The sequence below is a fragment of the Salvelinus fontinalis genome, chromosome 2 (assembly GCF_029448725.1).
Source record: "Salvelinus fontinalis isolate EN_2023a chromosome 2, ASM2944872v1, whole genome shotgun sequence".
NCBI lineage: Eukaryota > Metazoa > Chordata > Actinopteri > Salmoniformes > Salmonidae > Salvelinus > Salvelinus fontinalis.
Genome location: NC_074666.1, coordinates 84,468,300 through 84,489,005, shown reverse-complemented (window position 1 = coordinate 84,489,005; position 20,706 = coordinate 84,468,300). Strand labels below are relative to the sequence as shown.

Below are 20,706 nucleotides of genomic sequence, written 5' to 3'. Positions count from 1 at the left end.
ACCATTTATCTTCAGGGACTCAGCCCTGGGTAGTTAACACGTCAGTCGGCATGTGAATTCACTCACCGAGCAAGACGGCATTGAATGGAACAAGAGGAGTGAATGAACTGAAGTATTCCCTTAAAAAGAGCAGAGAGGACAGGAAGGACAGTAATAGATAGAAAGATAGAATGAGGGCGAGAATGGAAGCCGGGAATCGTCAATGCTGTTTTTTTTAATGGCTTGTGGACAATAGCGGTGACTAAGGCTTTTGGTGCGTGGTTGTAATTGACTATACTGAGATCTTTTAAGTACAAAATGGCTCCAAATTAGGGGGCCAATGATTGTCTTTCTCCTGGCTCCCCATCCTCTGTGTGGGGCTGTAATTGCAGGTTGCCCCACTGCAGTACTGAGCGGCTGCAGACAGAAAGTCGGCTGCAGACAGACAGCGCTCCTAAATGGCAGAGAAGATAAGATAAAGATGCATCAGGATTCCTGATTTATCATCATTATGTTTGTTTACCTGCGGTATTTGTGTCTGCCCGCCTCCGAAGGCGAGACATAACACAGATAGTACATTCTGCACTGGTAAGCTCATGGATATTAAACAGATGCACGTAAACAAGCAGCAAGTGCACACGTGTACACCTCCTAACATATTTATTTGGACAGTGAAGCAGCCTGTAGGGAGGAGGTCAGAGACCTGGCGGTGTGGTGCCAGAAAAACAACCTCTCCCTCAACATCAGCAAGACAAAGGAGCTGATCGTGGACTACAGGAAACGGAGGGGCGAGCACGCCCCCATCCACATCGATGGGGCTGTAGTGGAGCGGGTCGGGAGTTTCAAGTTCCTCCACATCACTAAGTAATTTACATGGTTCACACACACCAACACAGTTTTGAAGAGGGCACTACAACTTCCCTTCCCCCTCAGGAGGCTGAAAAGATTTGGCCTGGGCCCTCAGATCCTCCAAAAGTTCTACAGCTGCACCATTGAGAGCATCTTGACTGGCTGCATCACCGCTTGGTACGGCAACTGCAAGACACCCGACCGCAAGGCACTACAGAGGGTGGTGAGTACGGCCCAGTACATCACTGGTGTCGAGCTCCCTGCCATCCAGGACCTCTATACCAGGTAGTGTTAGAGGAAGGCCCAACAAATTGTCAGACTCCAGCTTTGTTAAAGAGGCATAAATAGCACCCCCCCCCAAAAAATGCTAACCTCCCTGGTAATGGTGAGAGGTTCGCATGTCTTGGGGGTATGATCTTTGACATTGTAACTTTCTCACTCATCATTATTCACATTTCATTCAGGATTATCTGTAATCATGGTAGTATCCACATTCATTTATTAGTGTTTAGAAACATATTCTATTCTTATTTACAATAAAAGTGACTCGAAAATAACACAATACATTATTTACCATTCATTTCTATTGGGCACAGCATAATCCAGAACACAACTAAAACAAACTGCAAATGCATCCAACAACTTTGTTATCACAAGCTTGATGTAATCATTGTGTGCTAAGAATATGAGACCAAATGCAAACATTTTGACTAAATGAAAGACACTGTCAGTGAATTTGTCCAAATACTTATGACTAGATACATGAAGTGCATTCATTTCTAAACGGTAAAACAGATATGTAGGAAAATACCTTTACATAAAAGGCGACATTCTGTACTATAGTACATATAATACCAAAATGCTGGAGTATAGAGCCAAATTAAATGTTTTAGCTTCACTGGCCAAATAAATGCATAGGGGAGTGTTTAGTATATATTTATATAGAGTGCCTTCAGAAAGTATTCGCACCCCTTGACTTTTTCCACATTTTGTTGTGTTACAGCCGGAATTTAAAATGAATTATATTGAGATTTGGTGTTACTGGCCAACACACAATACCCCATAATGTCAAGGTGGAATTATGTTCTTAGAAAGTTTTACAAATAGATTACAAATGAAAACCTCAAATGTCTAGAGTCAATAAGTGTTCAACCCTTTTGTTATGACAAGCGTAAATAAGTTCAGGAGTAAAAATGTGCTTAACAAGTCACATAATAAATTGTATGGACTCACTCTGTGTACAATATTTAGCATGATTGTTGAATGACTACTTCAGCTCTGTACCCCACATACAATTATCTGTAAGGTCCCCTCAGTCGAGCAGTGCATTTCAAACACAGATTCAACCACAAAGACCAGGGAGGTTTTTCAATGACTCGCTAAGAAGGGCACCTATTAGTAGATGAAAAAAGCAGACATTGAATATTCCTTTGAGAATGGTGAAGTTATTAATTATACTTTGAATGGTGTATCAATACACCCAGTCACTACTAAAATACAGGCGTTCTTCCTAACTCAGTTGCATGAGGCCAATGGTGACTTTAAACAGTTACAGAGTTTAATGGCTGTGATAGGAGAAAACTGAGGATGGATCAACAACATTGTAGTTACTCCACAATACTAACCTAAATGTCAGCGTGAGAAGGAGGAAGCCTGTACCAAGTAAAATTATTCCAAAACATGCATCCTGTTTGCAATAAGGCACTAAAGTAAAACTGCAAAAAAAAGTGGCAAAGAAATTAACTTTATGTCCTGAATACAAAGTGTTATGTTTGGGGCACAACTTTCATATTTTCAAGCATGGTGGTGGCTGCATCATGTTATGGGTATGCTTGTCATCGGCAAGGACTAGTGAGTTTTTCTGGAATAAAAAGAAACGGAATAGAGCTAAGCACAGGCAAAATCCTACAGGAAAAGCTGCTTTCCAACAGACACTGGGAGACAAATTCAAAGAATTCTAAGATACAAGGCCAAATATACACTGGAGTTGCGTGCCAAGACACCATTGAATGTTTCTAAGTGGCCTAGTTACAGTTTGGACTTAAATCGGCATGAAAATCTATGGCAAGACTTGAAAATGGGTTTCTAGCAATGAATGATCAACAAGCAACTTGACAGAGCTTGAATAATTAAAAAATATATATAATGTGCAAATATTGTACTTTCCAGGTGTGCAAAGCTCTTAGAGACTTACCCAGAAAGACTCACAGCTGTAATCGCTGCCAAAGGTGATTCTAACATGTATTGACTCAGGTGTGTGAATACTTATGTAAATGAGATATTTCTGTATTTAATTTTCAATAAATGTGCAAAAATGTCTAAAAACATGTTTTCACTTTGCCATTATGGGGTATTCTGTGGATATGGGTGCGGAAAAAATATATACATTTCATCAATTTTTTATCCAGGCTGTAACAACAAAATGTGGGAATAAATCAAGGGGTTTGAATACTTTCTGAAAGCACTATATATATAATATTCAGAATGAACTGTGGATAGAATGAAAAACATCCATATGTTAACTGAACCAGGCAGAGACAGGGCTTACACGCGTAGAGACTGACGACACACTGAAGTGTTATGCTGATGAAGGAGGACCCAAAAGCGACGTAATAGAAACAGAGTCTTTATTCCAGTCTTAGACAAAAACGATACTCCTGATATATCTAAAGTAAAAACAAAACAGGAAAACTGAAATCCTCTCGTCAGTAGAGATGAACGACTGGAGACGCGACCACTAGACACCTGCTCACACGCAGCATCTGATGAAGGCAAAAACACGACAGGGCGGAACAAGGACACAGAACAGCAAACATCAAACAAGAATCCGACAAGGACTGAAGCGGAAAACAGAGGAAGAAATAGGAACTCTAATGAGGGCAAAAATAGGGGACAGGTGTGAAAGAGTAAATGAGGTCGTTAGGAGAATGAGAAACAGCTGGGAGCAGGAACGGAACGATAGAGAGAGAGAGCGGGAGAGGGAGAAAGGGAGGAGGAGAGAGAAGGATAGAAAGAGGGAAAGAACCTAATAAGACCAGCAGAGGGAAGCACAGGGACAAGACATGATGATCAAAGACAAAACATGACAGTACCCCCCCACTCACCGAGCGCCTCCTGGCGCGCTCGAGGAGGAACCCTGGCGGCAACGAAGGAAATCATCAATCAACGAACGGTCCAGCACGTCCCGAGATGGAACCCAACTCCTCTCCTCAGGACCGTAACCCTCCCAATCCACTAAATACTGGTGACCACGTCCCCGAGAACGCATGTCCATGATCTTCCGTACCTTGTAAATAGGTGCGCCCTCGACAAGGACGGGAGGGGGGGAGGGAAGACGAACGGGAGCGCGATGAAAAGGCTTGACACAAGAGACATGGAAGACAGGGTGGACGCGACGAAGATGTCGCGGAAGAAGCAATCGCACAGCGACAGGATTGACGACCTGAGAGACACGGAACGGACCAATGAACCGCGGAGTCAACTTGCGAGAAGCTGTCGTAAGGGGAAGGTTACGAGTGGAAAGCCACACTCTCTGACCGTGACAATACCTAGGACTCTTAATCCTACGTTTATTGGCGGCTCTCACAGTCTGCGCCCTGTAACGGCAAAGTGCAGACCTGACCCTCCTCCAAGTGCGCTCACAACGTTGGACAAAAGCCTGAGCGGAGGGAACGCTGGACTCGGCGAGCTGGGACGAGAACAGAGGAGGCTGGTAACCAAGACTACTCTGAAACGGAGATAGCCCGGTAGCAGACGAAGGAAGCGAGTTGTGAGCGTACTCAGCCCAGGGGATCTGTTCTGCCCAAGACGCAGGGTTTCGAAACGAAAGGCTGCGTAAAATGCGACCAATCGACTGATTGGCCCTTTCTGCTTGACCGTTAGACTGGGGATGAAACCCGGAAGAGAGACTGACGGAAGCACCAATCAAACGACAGAACTCCCTCCAAAACTGTGACGTGAATTGCGGACCTCTGTCTGAAACGGCGTCTAACGGAAGGCCATGAATTCTGAACACATTCTCAATGATGATTTGTGCCGTCTCCTTAGCGGAAGGAAGCTTAGCGAGGGGAATGAAATGTGCCGCCTTAGAGAACCTATCGATAACTGTAAGAATCACAGTCTTCCCCGCAGACGAAGGCAGACCGGTAATAAAGTCTAAGGCGATGTGAGACCATGGTCGAGAAGGAATGGGAAGCGGTCTGAGACGACCGGCAGGAGGAGAGTTACCTGACTTAGTCTGCGCGCAGTCCGAACAAGCAGCCACGAAACGGCGCGTGTCCCGCTCCTGAGTAGGCCACCAAAACCGCTGGCGAATAGAAGCAAGCGTACCCCGAACGCCGGGGTGGCCAGCTAACTTGGCAGAATGAGCCCACTGAAGAACAGCCAGACGAGTAGAGACAGGAACAAACAGAAGGTTACTAGGACAAGCGCGCGGCGACGCAGTGTGAGTGAGTGCTTGCTTTACCTGTCTCTCAATTCCCCAGACAGTCAACCCGACAACACGCCCTTCAGGGAGAATCCCCTCGGGGTCGGTAGAAACCACAGAAGTACTAAAAAGACGGGATAAGGCATCAGGCTTGGTGTTCTTATTTCCCGGGCGATAGGAAATCACGAACTCGAAACGAGCGAAAAACAACGCCCAACGAGCTTGACGTGCATTAAGTCGTTTGGCAGAACGGATGTACTCAAGGTTCTTATGGTCAGTCCAAACGACAAAAGGAACAGTCGCCCCCTCCAACCACTGTCGCCATTCGCCTATGGCTAAGCGGATAGCGAGCAGTTCGCGGTTACCCACATCATAGTTGCGTTCCGATGGCGACAGGCGATGAGAAAAGTAAGCGCAAGGATGAACCTTATCGTCAGACTGGAAGCGCTGGGACAGAATGGCTCTCACGCCCACCTCTGAAGCGTCAACCTCGACAATGAATTGTTTAGTGACGTCAGGAGTAACAAGGATAGGGGCGGATGTAAAACGCTTCTTGAGGAGATCAAAAGCTCCCTGGGCGGAACCGGACCACTTAAAGCAAGTCTTGACAGAAGTCAGAGCTGTGAGAGGGGCAGCCACTTGACCGAAATTACGAATGAAACGCCGATAGAAATTAGCGAAACCGAGAAAGCGCTGCAACTCGACACGTGACTTAGGAACGGGCCAATCGCTGACAGCCTGGACCTTAGCGGGATCCATCTGAATGCCTTCAGCGGAAATAACAGAACCGAGAAAAGTGACAGAGGAGACATGAAAGGCGCACTTCTCAGCCTTCACGTAGAGACAATTCTCTAAAAGGCGCTGGAGTACACGTCGAACGTGCTGAACATGAATCTCGAGTGACGGTGAAAAAATCAGGATATCGTCAAGGTAAACGAAAACAAAGATGTTCAGCATGTCTCTCAGTACATCACTAACTAATGCCTGAAAGACAGCTGGAGCATTAGAGAGACCGAACGGCAGAACCCGGTATTCAAAATGCCCTAACGGAGTGTTAAACGCCGTTTTCCACTCGTCCCCTTCTCTGATGCGTACGAGATGGTAAGCGTTACGAAGGTCCAACTTAGTAAAGAACCTGGCTCCCTGCAGCATCTCGAAGGCTGACGACATAAGGGGAAGCGGATAACGATTCTTAACCGTTATGTCATTCAGCCCTCGATAATCCACGCAGGGGCGCAGAGTACCGTCCTTCTTCTTAACAAAGAAAAACCCCGCTCCGGCGGGAGAGGAAGAAGGCACCACAGTACCGGCGTCGAGAGAAACAGACAGATAATCCTCGAGAGCCTTACGTTCGGGAGCCGACAGAGAGAATAGTCTACCCCGAGGGGGAGTGGTCCCCGGAAGGAGATCAATACAACAATCATACGACCGGTGAGGAGGAAGAGAGCTGGCTCTGGACCGACTGAAGACCGTGCGTAGATCATGATATTCTTCCGGCACTCCTGTCAAATCACCAGGTTCCTCCTGACTAGAGGGGACAGAAGAAACAGGAGGTATAGCAGACATTAAACACTTCACATGACAAGAAACATTCCAGGATAGGATAGAAATACTAGACCAATTAATAGAAGGATTATGACATACTAGCCAGGGATGACCCAAAACAACAGGTGTAAAAGGTGAACGAAAAATCAAAAGGAAATGGTCTCACTGTGGTTACCAGATACTGTGAGGGTTAAAGGTAGTGTCTCACATCTGATACTGGGGAGAGAACTACCATCTAAAGCGAACATGGGCGTGGGCCTCCCTAACTGTCTGAGAGGAATGTCATGTTTCCGAGCCCATGCTTCGTCCATAAAACAACCCTCAGCCCCAGAGTCTATCAAGGCACTGCAGGAAGCAGCCGAACCGGTCCAGCGTAGATGGACCGACAAGGTAGTACAGGATCTTGATGGAGAGACCTGAGTAGTAGCGCTCACCAGTAGCCCTCCGCTTACTGATGAGCTCTGGCTTTTACTGGACATGACATGACAAAATGTCCAGCAGAACCGCAATAGAGACAAAGGCGGTTGGTGATTCTCCGTTCCCTCTCCTTAGTCGAGATGCGAATACCTCCCAGCTGCATGGGCTCAGTCTCTGAGCTGATGGGAGAAGATGGTTGAGATGCGGAGAGGGGAAACACCGTTAACGCGAGCTCTCTTCCACGAGCTCGGTGACGAAGATCTACCCGTCGTTCTATGCGGATGGCGAGTGCAATCAAAGAGTCCACGCTGGAAGGAACCTCCCGGGAGAGAATCTCATCCTTAACCTCAGCGTGAAGTCCCTCCAGAAAACGAGCGAGCAACGCCGGCTCGTTCCAGTCACTGGATGCAGCAAGAGTGCGAAACTCTATAGAGTAATCCGTTATGGATCGATCACCTTGACATAGGGAAGCCAGGACCCTGGAAGCCTCTTTCCCAAAAACAGAACGATCAAAAACGCGTATCATCTCCTCCTTAAAGTTCTGATAAACGTTAGAACACTCAGCCCTTGCCTCCCAGATAGCTGTGCCCCACTCCCGAGCCCGACCAGTCAGGAGCGATATGACGTAAGCGATCCGAGCTCTCTCTCCTGAGTATGTGTTGGGCTGGAGAGAGAACACAATATCACACTGGGTGAGAAAGGAGCGACACTCAGTGGGCTGCCCAGAGTAACAAGGTGGGTTATTAACCCTAGGTTCCGGAGACTTGGAAGACCAGGAAGTAGCTGGTGGCACGAGACGAAGACTCTGAAACTGTCCTGAGAGATCGGAGACATGAGCGGCCAGGGTCTCAACGGCATGACGATCAGCAGACAATTCCTGCTCGTGTCTGCCGAGCATTTCTCCCTGGATCTCGATGGCAGTCTTGCGAGAATCCGTAGTCGCTGGGTCCATTCTTGGTCGGATTCTTCTGTTATGCTGATGAAGGAGGACCCAAAAGCGACGTAATAGAAACAGAGTCTTTATTCCAGTCTTAGACAAAAACGATACTCCTGATATATCTAAAGTAAAAACAAAACAGGAAAACTGAAATCCTCTCGTCAGTAGAGATGAACGACTGGAGACGCGACCACTAGACACCTGCTCACACGCAGCATCTGATGAAGGCAAAAACACGACAGGGCGGAACAAGGACACAGAACAGCAAACATCAAACAAGAATCCGACAAGGACTGAAGCGGAAAACAGAGGAAGAAATAGGAACTCTAATGAGGGCAAAAATAGGGGACAGGTGTGAAAGAGTAAATGAGGTCGTTAGGAGAATGAGAAACAGCTGGGAGCAGGAACGGAACGATAGAGAGAGAGAGCGGGAGAGGGAGAAAGGGAGGAGGAGAGAGAAGGATAGAAAGAGGGAAAGAACCTAATAAGACCAGCAGAGGGAAGCACAGGGACAAGACATGATGATCAAAGACAAAACATGACATGAAGACACACTCTGTGGTAAAGCTAGACCCTTGTGTGTGTGTGTGTGTGTATTGGTTGGTTCTTCTATCCTTGTGGGGACCTAAAATCCCCAAAAGTCTCCACAAGGACAGTAAAACAAGCAAAATTGGGGACAAAAGTGGGGACATTAGTCTTAGGTTTAGATTTAGGTTAAGGGTTTAGTGGTTAGGGTTAGGAGTTAGGTTTGGATTAGGGTTACGTTTTAGGGAAAATAGGATTGTGAATGGAAATTCATTTTAGGTCCCCTAAATTGTGTGTGTGTGAGAGAGAGTGTGTAAGAGTGATACTGAGATGGTTGGGGGGACTTTCAAAGAATTCAGCAGACACTGAAGCAACATGCGAGCCTGCACCCCACAGGCCTCCCCTCAGTCACACAGTAGCAGGCTCATGCCCATGCCCAGCCACCTCCATGTGGGCAGCACCATGTCCCTGTGCCAGTGTCGTGCTTCCCGTTTACCCAGGGGTGGAGCATGAAAGCTGGGCTTGAATCAGAATGCACTCCCCCGCTCCTCCATAGAACAGCCCCATAAGAAGCCCTGGGCTAAGCATGGCTGAAACCCCACCAGTAACTGCACAGCTATACAGTCACACAGCTGTGTGTTGGTGTCAGTAGTAGGATGTCAAGGGGTGGGTTATGTAATAAGAAAACATTGGGGGTGGGGATACGGGGAAAAAATAACCCCTATGGGCCCTCAGCCTCATAACATAACACTTTCTCTAACACCCAGCTCCCTCCCTCACCCTCACCCTCCTCCACCCTTCACCCAGCCCAGTCGTAAAGAGACATGTCCTGCAGCCATCCCATGCCTCTGCATCCCATGCTCATGCTTTCTGACAAGGGGGCTGTTTTGGTATTGCTTGGCCAGACGGAACGAAATGGAATGGAAAAATAAAAAGTGCATAGCGAAGGAGCTACAAACACAGGAAGCTGAAGCGGCTTTATGTTCCTGTGACACACATGGCTGGGCTCTCAGCAGCCCCACAGAGACACGACACGTGGGTTTGTGCCCATAGGCGACATTGTAAGGCAGGTCCTCACCAGACATCACCGGCAACAACGACACGTGGGTTTGTGCCCATAGGCGACATTGTAAGGCAGGTCCTCACCAGACATCACCGGCAACAACGACACGTGGGTGTGTGCCCATAGGCGACATTGTAAGGCAGGTCCTCACCAGACATCACCGGCAACAACGACACGTGGGTGTGTGCCCATAGGCGACATTGTAAGGCAGGTCCTCACCAGACATCACCGGCAACAACGACACGCGGGTTTGTGCCCATAGGCGACGTTGTTGCCGGTGATGTCTGGTGAGGACCTGCCTTATAACGTCGCCTACAAGCCCTCAGTCCAGCCTCTCTCAGCCTATTGCGGACAGTCTGAGCACTGATGGAAGGATTGTGCGTTCCTGGTGTAACTCAGGCTGTTTTTGTTGCCATCCTGTACCTGTCCCGCAGGTGGGATGTTCGGCTGTACCGATCCTGTGCAGGTGTTGTTACATGTGGTCTGCCACTGCGAGGACGATCAGCTGTCCGTCCTGTCTCCCTGTAGCGCTGTCTAAGGCGTCTCACAGTACGGACATTGGAATTTATTGTCCTGGCCACAGCTGCAGTCCTCATGCCTCCTTGCAGCATGCCTAAGGCACGGTCACGCAGATGAGCAGGGACCCTGGGCATCTTTCTTTTGGTGTTTTTCAGAGTCAGTAGATAGGCCTCTTTAGTGTCCTAAGTTTTCATAACTGTGACCTTAATTGCCTACCGTCTATAAGCTGTTAATGTCTTAACGACCGTTCCACAGGTGCATGTTCCTTAATTGTTTATGATTCATTGAACAAGCATGGGAAACAGTGTTTAAACCCTTTACAATGAAGATCTTTGAAGTTATTTGGATTTTTACGAAATATCTTTGAAAGACAGGGTCCTGAAAAGGGGATGTTTCTTTTTTTGCTGAGTTTATATGCGGTAGAGAAAACGGCACTCTGTTTGAATGCCTACTCTCTCTGTCCTCCTTCCTCCACCCCCTCTTTGTGTTCATTATGCCCAGCCATTATTGCTTCTAATCAATTTAATTTGGGAAGTGGTGCTGATGTGTTGATGAGAGAGAGAGAGGCGGGATGTGAGGCGGGACGTGAGGCGACAAGATGTCCCCGCTAACTCCTCTCTGCATACACCTACAGAGGTGCCTGCCTGATAAACCCCCAGGGCTCACCACAACACAGACCAATGAACGACCACACAGGCATCTGTGACATACATTCTGGCGCACAGATGCTATCTGTGGCTGTGTGCACAAATGACTGCATGAATGTGTGTGGACGTGCATACGTCCATGTTGCTTTTCATAACATACACATCATGTATATACCCCTAGAATTGCTTATTCAAATTCTGCGATCATGTTTAAGAGAACCACGGAGTTCATATCACCAGTTTTAATGGGCTTTTCCAGCCCTGGCACCAGAGGGACAGCAGCAGTAGACTGGCGTTAGCTAGCGTGGGTATAGGGCAGGAGGACTGATGGAGGAGGGAGGAGGGAGGAGGAGGTAGGAGGAAAAAGGCTGCATGGACATGTCTATGTTTATTTATTGATATCCCTTCCTCCCCTCCCCCTCTCTGTCCCTTGGTGAGATTCTCCGCCTCCTCTGGCTGCGGTGGTATGGTTAGCAGCCTCTCACCATGGATCCCATTACCATGGAAATGCAGGGGATAAAGAGATCCTTGTCTTTTCTTAGTCAATGCCGCCGTTCCGGACAGAGAAAATCCCATTCTCTGCGGTGTCCTGGGATGAAATCCGGCTTTGGCTGATCCCTCCCTCGCAGCACATCACTCGTAATAAATAAATGAAGCTCGGCTCGCAGCCTCTCTTTTTCGATTTCTGTTACTCTCTCTCGTGGTTCTGCCTTTTTCTCCATTCTGTTAATTTCTCTCGTTAGTCCCGTTTTCTCACTCCTCTTTTGCTCTATTTTACTACTCACTCTTATCTCTCCCCCTGTTTCTCTCCTCGCCTTGGGCGGCAGGTAGCCTAGTGGTTAGAGTGTTGGGCCAGTATCCGAAAGGTAGCTGGATCGAATCCCCAAACTGACAAGGTAAAAATCTGTCATTCTGCCCCTGAAATGGGCAGTTAACTCACTGTTCCACGGGCGCCAAAGACGTGGAGGTTGATTAAGGCAGCCCCCCCGCACCTCTCTCATTCAGAGGGGTTGGGTTAAATGCGGAAGACACATTTCAGTTGAATGCATTCAACTGCATTCAACACCCCTTTCCCTATGTGTATATGGAGCATAGGTGTGTGTGTGTGTAGGTGCATGCAGAGAGAAGATCTTGTCGTCTGTCTCTCTCTGAACACGTCCCAGTACTGACATGCCCGTCTCTCTCTCACTCTCTCTCTCTCTCTTCACACGAGAAGCAAAGCGTGAGGGGTGCATTACTTGAAGTGACAGTTCAAAATGACAAGTGTGCCACCGGAAGGGAAAAGGACAATTGGGATATGAAATGGTCCGAGAGGCTGTGTGCCACAAGGTTCCTCAAGCTGAGGGGTGGGCCCGGAGAAAAATGTAAGCACTCTTAAAGTCATAGACAGAGCTATGGATGCAAGGACTGACCATCCAATATATAAAAAATAGATTTTTAAGCATGTTATGAGGCCATGCAGAGTTTGTTTACATGTATAATGTTTACAAACATTGGTAAAACAAGCTTATATTTTGGGTTCTGATTGGATTTGACAATTGAACTAAGCTCATTTATATGATATATTCTTCAAGAATGAACGGGTATATATATATAAATTCATAAATCCAAAAATGGATGTAGCAACTACAGATCTCCCCTTTTAAGAACTGAGTCGGACACCTTTACTTTTGGTTTTGTTGTGAATATAAAGGAGATAAATGAACGGCTTGAGGTTCAGGATATGATATCTCACTGATTCATTTCACTGACAGCTCGTCGAAACACGGTACAAGAATGTTCAATCGTCAAGTAAATGGGAACCAAACAGCTTAATATAACAACAGGGATTATTATCACTTTGAAAGAACAGCAGTACAGTAAGCCAGGCGAGAGAGAGATGGGTAGATAAGTGGACGGATGGATGAGAGGAGAGAGCGTGTCAGAAGGCTGGGCACAGAGAGAGAGAAAGAGAGAAATGACCTCTGGCTAGACACTTATTGTTGCTCACCGTTATTATTGTTGTGAGCATCGCTATTTACAACCCCTGGGTGCCCCAGTTACACACTGCTCAGAAGCAGCTCACTAATAATATCTTTCTCTCGTTCCCTCTCTTGTTTTGCTCTCCATGCGTCTCGGCTAGGGTGATTCTCAGCCACTGAACTGTGGTGGTGTGTGGGGTTTTATGGGCGTGTGCCTGTCAAGGGGTGGCTCTGCAGGAGGAATGGAGAAATGGGCGTGCCAATGTGTGCCATGGGGAACCGGAATGGCGATGGCATACTTTGTTGAGGGGACTTTTTAAGTGGAGCACAGAACATGAAGGGTAGGGACACATCTTTGTAGTGGGAAGTTGCTCTGTACTTAGACTTTGTCCTCAAACTCTGAAAAAGTGTCCAGGGAAGCAGCTGTACTCAGCATTACAGTAGCTGTGTACTGTAGAAGTCAGTGTCAATCCAGTGGCAGTGGACAGATTTACAGCAGTACAGTACAGGCCATGGGACCGTCTGGGGTGGTGTGTTACAGTACACCCTACAGGCCATGGGACCGTCCAGGGTGGTGATGGTACTGTAAGCCCTACAGGCCATGGGACCGTCCAGGGTGGTGATGGTACAGTACACCCTACAGGCCATGGGACCGTCCGGGGTGGTGATGGTACAGTACACCCTACAGGCCATGGGACCGTCTGGGGTGGTGTGTTACAGTACACCCTACAGGCCATGGGACCGTCTGGGGTGGTGTGTTACAGTACACCCTACAGGCCATGGGACTGTCTGGGGTGGTGTGTTACAGTACACCCTACAGGCCATGGGACTGTCTGGGGTGGTGTGTTACAGTACACCCTACAGGCCATGGGACTGTCTGGGGTGGTGTGTTACAGTACACCCTACAGGCCATGGGACTGTCTGGGGTGGTGTGTTACAGTACACCCTACAGGCCATGGGACTGTCTGGGGTGGTGATGGTACAGTACACCCTACATGCCATGTGACTGTCTGGGGTGGTGTGTTACAGTACACCCTACAGGCCATGGGACTGTCTGGGGTGGTGTGTTACAGTACACCCTACAGGCCATGGGACTGTCTGGGGTGGTGTGTTACAGTACACCCTACAGGCCATGGGACTGTCTGGGGTGGGGTGTTACAGTACACCCTACAGGCCATGGGACTGTCTGGGGTGGTGTGTTACAGTACACCTACAGGCCATGGGACCGTCTGGGGTGGGGTGTTACAGTACACCCTACAGGCCATGGGACCGTCTGGGGTGGTGTGTTACAGTACACCCTACAGGCCATGGGACTGTCTGGGGTGGTGTGATACAGTACACCCTACAGGCCATGGGACTGTCTGGGGTGGTGTGTTACAGTACACCCTACAGGCCATGGGACCGTCTGGGGTGGTGTGTTACAGTACACCCTACAGGCCATGGGACCGTCCGGGGGGGGGGGGGGGGGGGGGTGATGGTACAGTGCACGCTACAGGCCATGGGACCGTCCGGGGGGGGTGATGGTACAGTACACGCTACAGGCCATGGGACCGTCCGGGGGGGGGTGATGGTACAGTACACGCCACAGGCCATGGGACCGTCCGGGATGGGGGGGGTGATGGTACAGTACACGCTACAGGCCATGGGACCGTCCGGGGGGGGGGGGGGGGTGATGGTACAGTACACCCTACAGGCCATGGGACCGTCCGGGATGGGGGGGGTGATGGTACAGTACACGCTACAGGCCATGGGACCGTCCGGGGGGGGGTGATGGTACAGTACACGCCACAGGCCATGGGACCGTCCGGGATGGGGGGGGTGATGGTACAGTACACGCTACAGGCCATGGGACCGTCCGGGGGGGGGGGGGGGTGATGGTACAGTACACGCTACAGGCCATGGGACCGTCCGGGATGGGGGGGGTGATGGTACAGCAAGCCCTACAGCTGAAGATGAATAACATTGTTTTATTGTCCAAATGGACACAAGGTCCAACCGAAATTTGACTTCCGCTTTATCCTAACCTCTCTGACCTTGGTTGCCTGTACCTTATGAACAGTCCATTCACCATTCACCTTTGTGTTTGTCCAGGACTGGACTTCCATGTGGACCTTCACAGGATCGGGGCGAAGGAGGGCCTGAAGGGCCGGAAGCTACAGAAAGCCATGGAGAGCTACGCCTGGAACATCACCGTCCTCAAGGTATGAGTACAATACATCATCCATCCGTCCTAAAACACAGGAAACTCTTTGACAAGATACTGTACTATTAAAGACTAATGGATAGTGTACTGTATAGTGTACATCCACACACTTTGTCAACATAACACTAGCAATGTATGGCTAGTGCGTCATTCGTTGGAAATACTGCCTCAGTCTGCATAAGTTCACAAGGTTAATTGATTTGCAACAACTTCCAGTAATTTACAGAAGTGATGTTGCTGCTATACTCTCCCAAGAGATTACATCATTTTGGCTAATTAGCACCTCCCTTCTTTGTAATCCTTAAATCTCTTAATTAAATGGTGCAGCTCCGGCCTACGGCTGTATCTGTGGGCTCAGCAGTAACTAACATGATAACACATCCCACATGAAAAAATACTATAGTATATTTACATTTGACATTTGGGGGGGGGGTCTTAGGAGAGGAGGATTATTTAAGATACTGTTTGAGGTAAGGTAAGGTAAGGTTTCAAATGTTTTCGGAAGATGGGCAGGGACTCTGCTTTCCTAGCTTCAGTGGGAAGCTGGTCCCACCATTGCAGTGCCAGGACAGAGAAGAGCTTTGACTGGGCTGTGCGGGAGCTGTGGGAGGGACAAGAGACCAGAAGTGGCAGAACGGAGTACTTGGGTTGGGGTGTAGGGTTTGAGCATAGCCTGAAGGTAGGGAGTTGCAGTTTCTCTTGCTGTTCCGTAGGTAAGCACCATGGTCTTGTAGAGGAAGTGAGCTTCAACTGGAAGCCAGTGGAGTGTGCGGAGAAGCGGGGTGACATGAGAGAACTTGGGAAGGTTGAAAACCAGGTGGGCTGCAGTGTTCTGGATAAGTTGCAGTGGTTTGATGGCACAAGCGCGGAGCCCAGCCAACAGCGAGTTGCAGTAGTCCAGAAGAGAGAGGACAAGTGCTTGGATTAGGACCTGCGCCGTTTCTTGTGTGATGTAGGGTCGTACTCTATGGATGTTGTAGAGAATGAACCTGCAGGAGCAAGTCACTGCTTTGATGTTTGCAGAGAACAAGAGGTTGTTGTCCAGTGTCACACCAAGGTTCTTTACACTCTGGGAGGGTGACACTGTGGAGTTGTCAACCGTGATGGAGAGGTCTTTGAGCGGGCAGGCCTTCCCCGGGAGGAAGAGCAGCTCCGTCTTGTCGAGGTTGAGCCTGAGGTGGTGGGCCGACATCCAAGTTGAGATATCTGCCAAGCACACAGAGATGCGTGTCGCCACCTGGCTGTCAGAAGGGGGGATGGAGGAAAGTAGTTGAGTGTCATCCGCATAGCAATGATAGGAGAGACCATGTGAGGATATGACGGAGCTGAGCGATTTGGTATATAGAGAGAAGAGGAGAGGGCCTCGAACCGAGGCGTGCGAAAAGCCTCCATAACACAATGAAGAGCAGTCTCGGTTGAGTGACCCATCTTGAAGCCTGACTGGTTAGGGTCAAGAAGGTCTTTTCTGAGAGAGATAACGAGAAAGTTGATCAGAGACAACACGCTCAAGTGTTTTGGAAAGAAAAGAAAGAAGAGATACAAGTCAATAGTTTTGATGCCAGATGAGTTGAGTGTTGGTTTCGTGAGGAGGGTAGCGACTCGGGCCATTTTGATGTCAGAGGGGACGCAGCCAGTGGTCAGGGATGAGGGAAGTGAGGAATGGGCGAAGGTCTCCAGAGATGTTCTGGAGAAGGGAGGAGGGGAAGGGGTTGAGTATTCACTGTAGTGTTTTTCCAGACTTTGCTATAGTATTCGCTGTAGTGTTTACTGTAGTATACTGTAGTATTTACAGTTAACTATAGTATAAATACTGTAGTGTAAGAAAACTGTAGTATATACTATAGTAATTAATACAGTGTTTTTGCGGATTGTAGTATACTGGAGTGTTTTTGTGGACTGTAGTATTTACTGTAGGGTCTTTGCTGACATTACTGTAGTATTGTAACGATCGTCTAAGGGAGGAGACCAAAACACAGCGTGGTAAGTGTTCATGCCTTTATTAGAAAAGTGAACACTATGACAAAAATAACAAAGAGATAAACGAAAATCGAACAACACGAAACAGTTCTGTCTGGTACAGTCACAAAGACAGAAAACAATCACCCACAAAACACAGGTGGGAGAAGTCTACCTAAGTATGGTTCTCAATCAGAGACAACGATAGACAGCTGCCTCTGATTGAGAACCACACCCGGCCAAACACACAGAAATAAAAAACATAGAACACAAAACATAGAATGCCCACCCCAACTCACGCCCTGACCAAACCAAAATAGAGACATAAAAAGGATCTCTATGGTCAGGTCAGGTATTTACCATAGTGTTTCTGTTTTGTTATGTTTGACATAGATGTGGGGCTTTCTCCTTCAGAAAACCTACTGGAGAAATACTAAAAGAGCACATTTTTCAGAACCTGTAGGTAGGTAGGACTGGGGTCTGAACAGATAGTTCAAAGCTTCTGCTCTTTTCTATAACCTGTAGAGAACACAATATATGGTCAATACTTGGCATGTAGGATTCTCACTTATGGATGGTGCAAATTGCGATATAGGAGAAGGGAATGGGTAGTTTTGAGTGTTTTTGCAGACATTACTGTAGTATTTACTATAGTATTCTACAACATTCTATAGTAAGTACTACACATGATCAAGGGATACTACAGTGTGTAGTACAGTATTCTACAGTATACTATGTTTTACTATAGAATTCTATAGTAAGTACTGAAATATTCTACACTAAACTGTAGTATTTTTTCAGGTGGGATGATACCATCGCACACCATTTGTTAGACAACATGCACAGTAGGCTCCACCTGTCACGCGGGACTAGGTTGGCGAAAGAACCAGACGCAGAGAGAGAGAGCCGTTTGGGAAAAATATTCCTTATATTTTTTCTTAACAAAAACTGAATAAGCCCGAACATCCAGGGCGCAGAGAGAACACTTGCCAAACACCCAAAATACACACACGTAACAAAAAACAATCCCGCACAAAACAAGGGCGGGTCAAACTCCTAATTATAGGGAAGCTCATTACGAAACAAAAAACAGGTGCAACTAATAAGACAAAACAAACGAAAAAGGGATCGGTGGCGGCTAGTAGGACGGTGACGACGACCGCCGAGCACCGCCCGAACAGGCAGGGGAGTCAACTTCGGCGGAAGTCGTGACACCACCCCTCTCCACCATCACCCCCTCTCCCTGGAGTTTGGACCCAGCAGACGTGCCCTTAGGTGGTCCATTGGTGTCACACTCTCCCCCTTCTCTCTCCCCTCTTCATCTCACTCTCCTTTCCCCGCTATGTCTCCTCTCTCCCCTCTATATTCCCTCTTTCTCTCTCTCCCTTCTCTGCCCTCTCTCCCCTGTCTCCTCACCTGTGACACAGGCCCACAATCATATAAAGCGGGGCCCAACGCCCTCGTTTCACAGCCTCAATGAATCATTACCTGTGGTAATAGCAACACTGATAAAGCACTAAGCCTCGCCACCATCTCGCCAAGACACAAATAAGGACATAGAGGGAATGTGTGATGTGTGTTTTCGATCTCATCTGGATGTAATTATTCAGGATTGAGTGTTTAGTGTGTTTAGCCTGGTTTGGGGCTCCGCCGGGCTGGCAGCCAGAGAGAGAGGGAGGATGTGACCAGGGATACGTTTGATTCCCCAGGACCTTTTTATCAGCGAGACGTCTGGGCTGCATCAAACACAACCAGAAACAAAGTTAAAGAAAAAATGGAAAAGGATAGAAGCGAGAATGGAAATAGGACGCTCAAAGGTAGTGCTAGCCACTAGACAAGGTTAATAGTAGTTCTAGATGCACTTTCAAAAAGGGTGTTGCTCAACCTATTTTATTTGGACTCATTGTTCTTTGGCAGCATATGTGGCTGGCAGTCTTATCTTAATTAAGCTTGAATTCACTCTATAGAACTGAAGGACTTAATTGAAGAAGCCTAACGTGGACACACAAAACCTAATGCCTTACCCCCTCCATCCCTCCACGCACCATCCTTCTCTCTCCTTCCTCCTTCCTCGTGTCTGTACGGTGAGTTATGGGTACAGGCTGCATGTTCGTATCTGCATAGAACAGCAAACACGGGCACATTAACAGCTAATCTACCTCTCTTTATGGTGGTGAACATTTGGTGTGAGGCAGTGTGGTCTGTGTGTGCCAGCCAGGCTTGGCAGCCCAAGTCCAGGCAGGCAGTCACCTCTCAATTCAGCCCAACTCACTGGTTCCACATTCCTTTTATAGAAACTTAAGAAGCTGCAAAGACTCTATGGGATTGTAGAGACCACTACCTACCCCCCAGCAACACCAGCTAGTCTGATTCTCTAGATACAGTATTGTTCTTGAAGCATAGTAACTTAGAAGTCAATGATTAAAGGACTGTCCATGTTGAAGCTCCTCCTGTCACCAGTCTCTTCTCTTTGCTTAGTGCTCTCTCCACAGCTAACCTATAGTTTCACTGAGTCCTCTGACCCATATGTTCAGATCTGGAGGCAAATTGGAGGTTGAGATAAATCTTCCCAAAAAGAAACAATTATTGTAACAGGTTAATGGACTGTGTTAAGGATGAGGAAGGAACAACTGTGATTGGTTCGGAGTTCTACAGATGGAGATGTGTGATTGGTGGTTCTGTGTGCTGTGGAGTCTCAGCCTTGGCTAACCCCCAGTGGAGCGCTGTGCAGGCCAGGCCAGCTGCGGGGGTGAGTGGACCCGTAGCCATGGTTGAGCTCAGCCCATTGTGATTTGGTTCCGGTACCTCCAGCCAAGTCCCTGACTGGCACAGCAGCACCAGCTTTGTGACTCACATGGGAACATTACATAATTTCTCAAACATCTGATTTATTCATGCTGTTGGAGTGGATTGTGTTCTGAGGCCCTTCATGTAGAAGACTTGTCGCTAAGCATTACCCTCATGTGAGAGGGGAACAAGAGGCATTTTGTACAGGGTTGTACCCACAACCCCCCTGAACTACACGCCACTCTAACCTGTCTGCCCAGTGGCAATGGGAATAGACTGTAGTACAGACCGACAGACAAACAGACAGGCAGACAGACACCCCCAGTACAGACAGGACATGTTCCCTGGTCCCTGCCTCAAACAGCATCGTCCCACAGGGACGTCTCTCAGGCTCCCTTAGCCAGCCAACTGCTGACGACAGCAAGGTCGAATATGTGAGTATGGTGATGAGACTCAGAGACAACCAGAATCAGAAATAGGGGACAGTTGCTGTGGAGGTGGGCTGTGAAGGGATGTGGTGGGTGGGATAGTGGTGGAGGACATGGAGAAAGAGAAATAGTGGGATAGTGATAGTGGTAAGGATGTAGAGAGAAGACAAGAGGGGAGAAAAGAAGAGGGGAGTGTTAAGTGGCTTTAGTAGTGAGTTTATTTTTAGGGACACAAGTTTTGGAGGGGGCTGTTTTGTTGTTGAGGATGAAGCCCTTTTCAGTCTTTCCAGTCTGAGTGTCTACGGAGATGAATCCAGGCCCACAACAGTACAGAATAGAGCCAGCAGGGCTGCAGTAGCCCATTCTTTCACTCAGAAACCAAGGCAGCCACGGAAACTGCCCTGATTGACTTTACAACGCCATAAAGCGGGATGCCTGCCCTGACAACTTCCTCCCCATCTGGC

At 48.0% G+C, this 20,706-nt stretch overlaps 1 protein-coding gene and 1 non-coding gene across 2 annotated transcripts in view; one reads left to right on the top strand and one right to left on the bottom strand.

Annotated features, from left to right (window-relative positions):
• LOC129829656 (inactive phospholipase C-like protein 2) overlaps window positions 1-20,706 on the top strand; it is a 93,154-nt gene that overhangs the window by 69,626 nt on the left and 2,822 nt on the right. The window contains exon 5 of the mRNA XM_055891498.1: window positions 14,960-15,069. Coding sequence (XP_055747473.1) covers window positions 14,960-15,069 — 110 coding nt within the window. The remainder of the gene's footprint in view (window positions 1-14,959; window positions 15,070-20,706) is intronic.
• LOC129834080 (U7 small nuclear RNA) lies at window positions 17,424-17,476 on the bottom strand. Its single transcript, XR_008756206.1, has one exon. It is a non-coding gene; the product is annotated as a U7 small nuclear RNA (small nuclear RNA).